At 44.4% G+C, this 9,928-nt stretch overlaps 3 protein-coding genes across 4 annotated transcripts in view; 1 reads left to right on the forward strand and 2 right to left on the reverse strand.

Annotated features, from left to right (window-relative positions):
• Window positions 1-62: 62 nt before the first annotated feature.
• Window positions 63-3,574, reverse strand: LOC107048253 (CTL-like protein 2). The gene is made up of 6 exons (XM_015271332.2): window positions 3,529-3,574; window positions 3,331-3,453; window positions 2,717-3,191; window positions 1,831-2,118; window positions 1,288-1,755; window positions 63-825 (listed from the first exon to the last, which is right to left on the reverse strand). The coding sequence occupies exons 1-6, from the start codon at window positions 3,542-3,544 to the stop codon at window positions 246-248; spliced, it is 1,950 nt and encodes a 649-aa protein (XP_015126818.1). The 5' UTR covers window positions 3,545-3,574; the 3' UTR covers window positions 63-245.
• A 768-nt stretch (window positions 3,575-4,342) lies between these two features.
• LOC107048254 (WD repeat-containing protein 46) lies at window positions 4,343-8,954 on the reverse strand. The gene is made up of 6 exons (XM_015271334.1): window positions 8,582-8,954; window positions 7,006-7,678; window positions 5,457-5,801; window positions 4,802-5,126; window positions 4,609-4,722; window positions 4,343-4,517 (listed from the first exon to the last, which is right to left on the reverse strand). The coding sequence occupies exons 1-6, from the start codon at window positions 8,589-8,591 to the stop codon at window positions 4,407-4,409; spliced, it is 1,578 nt and encodes a 525-aa protein (XP_015126820.1). The 5' UTR covers window positions 8,592-8,954; the 3' UTR covers window positions 4,343-4,406.
• Window positions 8,955-9,362: 408 nt separating this feature from the next.
• Window positions 9,363-9,928, forward strand: part of LOC107048256 (cytoplasmic dynein 1 light intermediate chain 1) — a 7,561-nt gene continuing 6,995 nt past the window's right edge. For both annotated transcript variants that reach the window (XM_015271337.1, XM_015271338.1), the window contains exons 1-2: window positions 9,363-9,499; window positions 9,698-9,771. In XM_015271337.1, the coding sequence (XP_015126823.1) occupies window positions 9,411-9,499; window positions 9,698-9,771 (163 nt within the window). In that variant the 5' untranslated portion in view covers window positions 9,363-9,410. The remainder of the gene's footprint in view (window positions 9,500-9,697; window positions 9,772-9,928) is intronic.

Raw genomic sequence — 9,928 nt, forward strand, 5'->3', positions numbered from 1 at the left:
AAAAACATTTCCAATGCAGCAATTTTTAGAAATAATTTTTATTCAGTAAAAAACATATTAATGATTCATATTCACATTTAATTGACACGGGAAAACATAAATTAACACATGTGGACTTGTCAAAATGGGACAAAGGAATGAGTAATAATGAAGGAGAGAGCTAACTTCAGAGGGATTTCAAAGATTTTTCGTTCTTCAAGGACAATTCGTCGAGAATATTGAGTCAAGGCAGTTTGATTTGCCCTTCATTTTTTATTAAGTAATTTAGCCAATGGCCGAGTCATAAAATAGGGTTTCTCCTCCGACCCATCGTTCTTCTCCGAGTCCTCAAGGAAGCACAAGAAGATGGTGTCGACAGCCATAGAATGGACACTGAAGAAGACCGAGGCGACTAGGAAAGTGCCCAACCCCACCAGAAGTGTCGGCGCCCACCAGAACTGATCGTCCTGATTCCTGTAGTGGCACCAGGCGATCGCCACCATCATGCATGTGACCAGGACTTTCCCGCCGAGGAGCACCCAACTGACTATTTTATTCAGAATCGAGGTCCGGAGAATGTTCCTCATGATGAGGCTGAGGGCTTCCCCGGCGGAGTCGCAGAGCCCCTTTCCGTAGATCGCGCAGATGATGTAGGCATTTCCGGTCATGAACTTGACGAATCGCTCGAGAAGAGCCAGGAGACAGGGAATGAAGCAGCGAATGCATGCGGCACAGCCACCTGTCGACTGGCTCTCCGACATGGATTCGAGGTACTCCATGACGAGGCGGAAGAAACGACAGATTGTTATGAGGAAGGAGCCGAAGGCCACTGTCCCCAGGTGGTACCTGAAATGGATAATGCAACCGTCTGACTGTGAGCATTGACGATTGAGGAAAGTTTATTTTCCTTGGGTGTCTGGCATTCTCTTCAATCAATTTAATCAATTTCCATCAAAAGTGATGGGATCACGACATAATCTAGGAACAGGATTTTAACTCACAATCTTCAGATTACGAGACTAATGCTCTTATCAATTGAGATCTTATCTATCTTCATTCTGTGAAGCGAACAGCGCCCCCATTTCCCCCCTCTCACCCTTTAGAATGTTTCGATATGCGCGCGCAGCCGTAGAGAGGGAGGGGGTATCATGGTGGGGGGAGCCCTATATAAGGCGTGTCCCAGTGCACTCCATTCAGTCTTCCTTCGACCGATGGAGTGAACAGATGTCATTCATAAAAAAAGTGAATAGGTGTCAGATATTCATGACAAAAAATTTCAACAGAAATTTTTTCGTTTTGTTTTCTTACCTCACCGTTCTCCAAAAGCCCAAAGTAACCGTGAAAAACGTGACATCACTTTTATTAAGTGTCCAATACCAAGTTGCGAAAGTGGCTGCAAGCGTCATGTCCCCGACCGCTGATATGAAGAGACCGAGCCAGAGACCCCCGATAATATGTATGAAATATGCCCAAATTATGCCGGCAGGGGTGGTGACACTCTGGAGACGGCATACCCGGGAGATACAAATCTCCCCGTTCTCTTTGCACTGGGAGTCGAATGTTTTCGGGTCGCAGGCACCCCCGAGGGTGTAGTTGACGTTTCCAGAGCACTGGCAGCTGTCAGGAAAGCCGTTGGGGGATTGTTCAACGGCGAATGTCGTTTTTTTAATAGACATCAACAGGAAAATTATGTGGAAGAAGTAGACGAGGAGGGCAATGTGGAAGAGCCAGGGGAGGATTGGGAAGAAGATGCTGCTGAGGACAGACATTATAGCCCTGAAAAGGGAGAACATGATCGATGAGTTTCACTCTTGAATTTCGAATTGGAGAAAAATAACTGGGGCTATTTACTTGCTGGCTTCCTTGATCAGCTGGCAAGCTAGATAAATTCTCTGCCAACTGCATAGTGTCACCAGGACAATAATACCGACAATGCAGATAATGAGAATCATAGCTAGCAACCAGAGGGCTGATGAAGTTTGAGCGTATGCTTGATAACTCAGACAGGCTAGGAGGACCAGCAGTGCGCAAACTGCGAATATCGTAACGCAGACGACAGGCAGCGCGATCCATCTTAACAAGAGCATGTAGACGATGCACATCACGGCTCCACCGCAGATAATCCCGAGGACTGCTCCACTGGAGGGAAGATGATTGTCAAAATTTGATGGGAAAATTTTTTGCTCGTCGCCTTGGCTCATTCGGTAACGCGCTTGCCTTCTGAGACAACACCCCCTGCTCGCTCCGCTCACGAACCCCCCGTGACCTCCCTTTTCTAACCTTTGTGATCCTTAATTTTGGGGTCTTAATTTCAAGTACCTAATTTTCATTACCAGAAGTCGATTTGGATTTTTATAATATAGAGACCCTTATTTTGACCTTGGAGATTCTTAATCTGACATTCTGACCCTTTTTGGGATCCTCGATCTCACCCTTATTTGAGCCCTTACTCTGACCCTTGTGAACCTTAATGTGATCCTTGTGACCGATATTTAGACCCTTAATCTGACCCTTGTGACCCTTATTTAGACCCTTAATCTTGTGACACTTCTGACCCTTAATCTGACCCTATAACCCTTGGGGCCCTTATTTGAGCCCTTAAACTTGTGACCCTTAATCTAACCCTTGTGGCCCTTATTTATACCCTCGTGACCCTTATTTTGGAGATGAGTGTGATTAATACATGTACCTCTTAGAAAAATCATCAACCCTCCCCTCTATGACAAAAAAAACTCACTAAGACGATTTCACTTTATCGAAAACCCCCTGAACATATGCCAGGGACTTGATAATGGCCTCGGACTTCTTCAGCTTCACCAGGAGAACGTCATCGATGAAGTCGGTGCCAAGGTCCAGGGGAAAACACCTGTGCACGATGGATTTCCCCTTGAAATACATGGGGGCGCAGGCTGTGACATTAATCAAATTCTCAATCTCATTGGTATTTTTATTGGTAACGTCCACCCCCGGCCTGCAAATGATCCTCTCCCTGGTATAGTCCAGGGCGTCGGACCGGTTGAAGCGCCAGTTCCTGTCCGGACATTTCTCCAGACACACTTGGGGCGTGTCACATCGCTTTCTATCGATATCGCATTTCGTTAGATCGAAGAAGAAGAGGTACGGCTTATTCGATACTTCTGAATCCAATCCGCATCTTCGACCTTCGCTGTCCGTTGGGGCCAGCAGAGTTTTTACATTTCCGGAGGACAAAGCTGAAATTATCAATCCGAATTGAATTTTTTAGCGGAATGAGTGCGATTTCTTAAGCCTCACGGTTACGGAAGAAATATTGAGAAAATTCCATCTCAAGTCGTAAATAATTCCTCATAAAAATGAGATTATTTTACAGACCATAGATTCCAAGACCGATCCAGCACACAACGAACACTAGAAATATCACAAGACAAGGGACGTCCGTGCACGAGCGTCTCCTCAGGGGCCCGTCGAACCCCGCGTCATGCTCGAGCGGTTTATCTGCAAGAAAATTCCTCGATAAACCCCTCGAAAAAAGTGAACCGCCCCTGGAGACCAAAATTCAAAATCACTCACGATCGAACTCCACCATCTCTCGAAAAATTAATTCTCCCCCGATAGCGCTCAGCGGAACACTAAAACGTTAGATTATACGGCTTCCAGTTTTTTCCTCTTCTTCTTGTGGAAATTGACGACAACCTCTTTCACGTTATCTGGAACTTCCTCGATTGAAACCCACAATTTCATTTTTTCCTCGACGAATTAGTCGTCATTTCCTGGCAACTCTGAATAACGATAACTTTCGGCTTTATCCTGATTAAATATTGTATTGTATCTGGGGGAATAGGGGAAGGGAATTCGGAAATTGCGACTGTATTTCGATACCTCCACGCACTCATACGAGACGAGATTCCTGAGAACTGGAGCCATGAAATGAAAATACTAAGGATTTAATTTTCCTCTTATTGAATTTAACGTTTTATTCAATAATTTCAATCATTACGTCAACATTTCAATGGACATTTAATTAACTTTTCTTTTTATAATCAGCCGTTTTTTAATCAAAAAACTTTTTTCATTATCAAAGTCGTTTTGGTCTTCTAGTTTTAGTTTCAAGATTCTGCTTAATTCTCTTTTTTTTTTTAATTTCTGATCGGTAATTTTGCTGTTATTTTCTTCATTCTGATTCATTATTTAATTCCCAACAAAACTAGAAGCTCTCTCATGACAGCATAGAGGGAACTGAATTTGACGATCGAAAATTAATATTTAGAGTAAGCGGCCGAGCGATAACACCAGGCTATAATAAAAAATTAAATATAACAAAAAATAAGGCCAAGATTGTAGTAAAAAATAGGGGCGGAATTATCCAAGGACAACTCACAAAAGATAACTTGTCTGTATATTCACTTTTATCATACATACATTATTTTTACAGTAATTATTTCTTAAAGTTACTTCGATTTAGGGAGAAATCGGTTCAAAGCACCGAAGTCCCTAGTATTTTCTCGTTTTTTCTTCTTCGCCTTCTCCTCGGACACTTGTCGAATGGCCTCAGCAGCTTCCTGTAATTTTGCAAAATGAAAAAAATTGATGCATGACGCCACTGAAATGAACTCCAAACCAGTCATTCAATTCCCGAATTATTTCACTCACTTTTCGTTTCAATTCCTTCAAAATCTTCTTCGTCTTGACGACTTTGGCAGTGCCACCTTTACCCTTGGCCTTAGTTCTCCTGGGTTTGAAGTCTATGGCTTGAGGTTTGATGAACTGCGAATAAAAATGGGGATTATTAGCGATGAAAATTCCTGAAATTTCCTGAAAATTGTTGTGACGGTTTGGGATTTACCAAGAGCTTCTTCTTCGCCTCGACCTTCTCCTTCAGCGTTGGGACATCGACTTCGGCCACAGCTCCGGGATCTAAGGTAATCAATTCGGGTTGGATTTTATCGAGAAGTGCTTTCACTTCGGCCTCGCGCCTCTGGCTCTTGGTCTGGAAGGGATTCACCTCGAGAGCATCGAAGTTGGGCTCTCCACTGCCAGGAACTAGGACTGAGACGAAGCCTTTGGCTGTGCTGACACCTAAAACGTCCTCGAAGGGACAGAATTGGAGGGAGGAGACGCCCCAGGTCTCCTTGTGACGAATGTAGGGCTTCATTGTGTCTCCGGCATCTCTGTGGAGCCACGGGAACACATGTTCAATTAATTAATTAATTACTTAATCAATTGAACAAAAAGGAACAGCCAATTTTTCTCGACCACAATTTGTTTCAAATCCAACTTTAGCTTTTTGGAATTATCTCGACGAGAAGTGGGTTTACGACAAAATGTGATAAAGACTTTTTTACAGCTTACGAAATTCTCTACGAAAAAGGTCCTCACATGAACTTTGCCATCTTCCTTCGATTCCGAGATATACACCAAAAACTAAAGTCTTCTCAAATTGAATTGACGATTCTCTTCTTCTTTCTTTGAAAAAACATTATCTTGATGAGTTAAATCACCTGAAAACCTCAATACAATTCCCGGAAGACGCAGCTAGGAGTCCCTTCTGACTGTAAACCAAATTATCAACGGCCGACCTCAGGACAAAATCGTGAACGGGCCCTGATAGTTGTCTCACGTCCCAGGTCTTGACAGTTCTGTCGGGACAGCTTGTCGCCATGTAAGTCCCGTGGGGATGAACAGCGATGGAGCTGATCCCCTGCCGATGACACAACATCTTGGCAAGGGGATCCTTGGACTTGGGGGCCCACATGGAGACAACCCCCTTGGAGTTACCCACGCAGAGAACAGCGTTACTGGGATTCTGAGTCATCACCCCTATTCTTCCCAATTTGGAATCGTACCTGAGACCATTTGCAAGCGGATTTATTTTTCAGTGAAAATTAATCTGTTTCTGCCTAATTTTTAGGGGGGGGTGGTTTGACCCGCGAAACCGTTTGACCTTCAACCCAAAACGTCCTTAAGGTTCGTGGGACCATGACCTCCAAATGTATTCAAAGGTCGTTTGACCCTCGAGACCATTTGACCCACAACTCCAAACATCATTAAGGTTTGACCTTCAAAACCATTTGACCCTCTACTGCAAAGGTCCTTGAGAATTATTTAACCCTCAAGATTATATGGCAGGCAACTCCAAACATCCTTGAGGGTCATTTGACCCTCGATATAAAAACGTCCTTAAGATTAGTATGACCCTCAATACCATTTGATCCTCGACTCCAAACGCCCTTGGGAATTGTTTAACCCTCAAGACTGAGGCATTCACCTCCAAACATCCTCGAGGGTCATTTCACCCTGAACTCCAAACACCCCCAATCGTCGTTTGACCTTGAAAACCATTTGACCCTCAACTCCAAAGACCCCCAAGGGTCGTTTGACCTTGAAAACCATTTGACCCTCGACATAAAAACGTCCTTAACATTAGTTTGACCCTCAGTACCATTTGACCCTCGACTCCAAACACCCTTGGGAATTATTTAACCCTCAAGACTATGAGGCATTCACCTCCCAACATCCTCGAGGGTCATTTGACCCTGAACTCCAAACACCCCCAAGCGTCGTTTGACCTTGAAAACCATTTGACCCTCAACTCCAAAGACCCCCAAGGGTCGTTTGACCTTGAAAACCATTTGACCCTCGACATAAAAACGTCCTTAACATTAGTTTGACCCTCAGTACCATTTGACCCTCGACTCCAAACACCCTTGGGAATTATTTAACCCTCAAGACTATGAGGCATTCACCTCCCAACATCCTCGAGGGTCATTTGACCCTGAACTCCAAACACCCCCAATCGTCGTTTGACCTTGAAAACCATTTGACCCTCAACTCCAAAGACCCCCAAGGGTCGTTTGACCTTGAAAACCATTTGACCCTCGACATAAAAACGTTCTTAACATTAGTTTGACCCTCAGTACCATTTGACCCTCGACTCCAAACCTCCCCAAGGGTCATTTGACCCTCAACCCGAACCAAAAAAATCCCCTGAATCACGTCAAGAGCTCGCCCTCCCCCAATTCCTATCAATAACGCCGATAAATTCCCTACCTGGAGATGATCTGTCCAATGGAGACATCCAGCCAGGTCAAGCACCCCTCGTAAGACCCAGACGCCAGCAAAAAGTGGTAGGGCAGAAACTCCAGTCTCGTGACTCCATTCATCCTCTTCAGACAATGGATCTCGATCCCCTGATTATCGTAAATGTGAACCCAGTTCTTCTGGGCCACCGCGAACATCGTCTCCAGGTGCAGCCAGGAGACGTCGTGCACCGACTCCATGACATTCATCTCGCAGGACAACCTCTTCGTCACCCAGTCGAAGGCTGCCACGTGGCCCATTCTGCCCCCGAGCAGCAGATGTCTGCCGTTTCGCGTGTATTTGTGCCTGTAGGCGCCGAAGTCAAGGTTCAGTCTGAAGTGCTTGGTGGCACTGGTGATGTCAACGTTGTCGGCGATTTCGCGCTGGTGGTACTGGGTCGTGTGCTCGCCGATGTCCGCCTCGAGGTGACCGGACTCCTCGGTGAGGAGGAGCTCGGCGCGGGCTGCCTGCTCCGCGGCTCGCTCAATGGCCTTCTCGCGGAGCCGGAGCTTTTTCAGGAGGGTCTTGTTTTTTATGGAGGTCCTCCCGGGCCTCAGCGGGAGGCCGTCACCTCGACGGTGACGCGCCAGTTTCTGTTTGTTTACGGGGTTTTTTGGGGGCCGCGGGGGCTTGGATTTTGCATCTGGAAAATGGGAAAATTCGGGCGGGTGAAAGCCTGATCGGACGCGGAGGGCATTCCCGACCTGGTGCCCTGCATCGTCGGCAATTTCGGAGGGGTAACGGTGACCGGAGTTTTTTCTCCGAAGAGAAATTCCCGGAATTTTTCCCCCGGCGAATTGTTCCCTTGGAAATTTCCCCCGGATTTTTTTCCCCGCTGAAAAATTACCGGAAATTTTTCCCCGTCAATACTTCCTCGGCGAATTCTTCTCCTTGAGATTAACTTTCCTTACGACTTTTTTTCATGTGGGATTTTGTTCGGAGTTTTTCTTCAGAAAATGCTAATTGAATTTTTTTTTTTTTTGAAGAAGGGAAAAATGAAAATTTAATGACAAAAATTCAGCTTATTGTAATGTTAGTAATTTTGTCTCGTAGATGTTCACCTTGAAGATGTGCAGAAATTGTCGACTACATAAAGATGAGTTGATATTGTGTTCGAATGTATGTAATATTTCCCAGGGAAATTTCACATGGTTTTTTTTCTTGAGGATATGGAAAATTTCTTGTGGAAAAGTTTTCAGGAGAAAAATTTTCTAGAGATTTTTCTCCGGGACATTTTTCACAGTGAAAAAAAATCCCCGAATGCCCGAATCAAAAAACAAAAAAATTTGTGTTATAAACTCAATCATTTTTTCTCGAATATCTTCAAATCTAAAGGAGATACGGAAACAATCATCAGAACCTTTTCTGCAGCTTATGAAATTCTCCATAAAAAAGTTCTCAACAAAAATTTTGCTATCCCCCTTATTTTCCAAAATATCCCTTAAAAACCCTCCACCAACATATCAACTCCCCCTAACCTCAAACCTCCCCCAACAATTAATAATCCATTCCATTAACCACTCCGTCAATAACAAAATAACATTACCTTCCTCCATCTCGATCAGCCCCAAATCCTCTCCAAAATTCACCCTATGAACCCTTTACCCCAATAAAACCTGTCTGACACGTGTTTCCCTCAGAACAATATCAACTTTGTACACAAAATACTTCCACACGAGCCTCGGTACTCCCGTTCTGCCCCCTCAATACCCTACTTCTTCTTCTTCTTCAATTGTCATGGCACTGACTGTATGGTTGCCCTCTATAAGGACCTTTCAGAAGCTGTGGTTGTCGGTAAAGAGTATTGGGCGAAGAATTCGAATTTTTTAAATTAATTTGTTGATGGATCCGAGGTAATTTATTGTGATGTATGATAATTTTGAGGAGGGAGACGTCAGGATTTTAGTTATGTTGTAAGATTCTATGTTTAGCTTTTTTAATGGTTTGCCGAGTGTTGAACGCTCTTTTGTATACTTTGGACAGTACCAAAAAACATGTGAGAGAGATTCTATTTGTTTGCAAGAGCAGAGGCGGAAGTTGACAATTCTTTTCCTGTAAAGGCTTTGGTTGAGATTGAAATGGTTTGATCTTATTCTTGAGATCTTCTTCTTCTTCTTCAATTCGTTATGGTTATATCCTCTATTCAATTAGAGACAAGCACCATTTATTCTTGAGATGGTTGTTATTTGCAGTCTATCCTCAATCCCCTCCCTAGACCACATAAAACCACATGTCACCATCGATCGAGGGATTCCCTTCATTACCAACACGAATGAGCGCCTTGAACTCAGTCACGAGCCGCACCCGTCCACTCGTCCCCCCAGCAATCGATATCGCCAGATCGATTCAGTGCAGTTCATGCTGTCAAATGGATAATGGCAGCGACAGCGATTGAAACCATGTCGCAGACCAATGGATTTCAGCTGAAAAAGAGAGAGGACGTCGACAATAAAGACAATCTGTGGTACGTGCACCCCGAAATTCATAAAAAATCCTCGAAGAGCCCCAATTAATCAACGAATTGCCGTTGAGTCGAGGCCAGAACACCCACGTATTCCACTTTTCGCATGCGTCCACACCACTCACTCGGCATGAGGCGATTCTATTTGTTTTTGGATTGTTTTTATCAATTTTTTTAATGAAAATTTTTCGACTCTTTCAGGTCCTCCATTCTGGCCGAAGTGCAGAACAGTGGGAGCAACAAACTACCGTCAAACAAAAATGTTCTAGTTCTCGGTAATTACAGTTATGATGTGGGGGCGATTGAAATGTTGTGGGAATGTGATGTGCATTTTAATGAGGGGGGATGTGTCATCGCGGGAGGCATCGGGGGAGGAATATGAGAGGTGTCCACCTGTGTCAGGTTTGGGGGGGGGGGGGGTATTGGGATTTT

Source organism: Diachasma alloeum, unplaced genomic scaffold (genome assembly GCF_001412515.2).
Source record: "Diachasma alloeum isolate Michigan unplaced genomic scaffold, Dall2.0 Dall_scaffold_00186, whole genome shotgun sequence".
Classification (NCBI taxonomy): Eukaryota; Metazoa; Arthropoda; class Insecta; order Hymenoptera; family Braconidae; genus Diachasma; species Diachasma alloeum.

Coding starts and splice junctions, on each gene's coding strand:
- LOC107048253 (XM_015271332.2), bottom strand. Junction 2,119..2,716: donor GATAAAGTGAAATCGTCTTA/GTGAGTTTTTTT, acceptor TCTTCCCTCCAG/TGGAGCAGTCCTCGGGATTA. Junction 1,756..1,830: donor CTGATCAAGGAAGCCAGCAA/GTAAATAGCCCC, acceptor CTCCCTTTTCAG/GGCTATAATGTCTGTCCTCA.
- LOC107048254 (XM_015271334.1), bottom strand. Junction 4,723..4,801: donor AGGCGAAGAAGAAGCTCTTG/GTAAATCCCAAA, acceptor TTTTATTCGCAG/TTCATCAAACCTCAAGCCAT. Junction 4,518..4,608: donor TGAAGGAATTGAAACGAAAA/GTGAGTGAAATA, acceptor GCAAAATTACAG/GAAGCTGCTGAGGCCATTCG.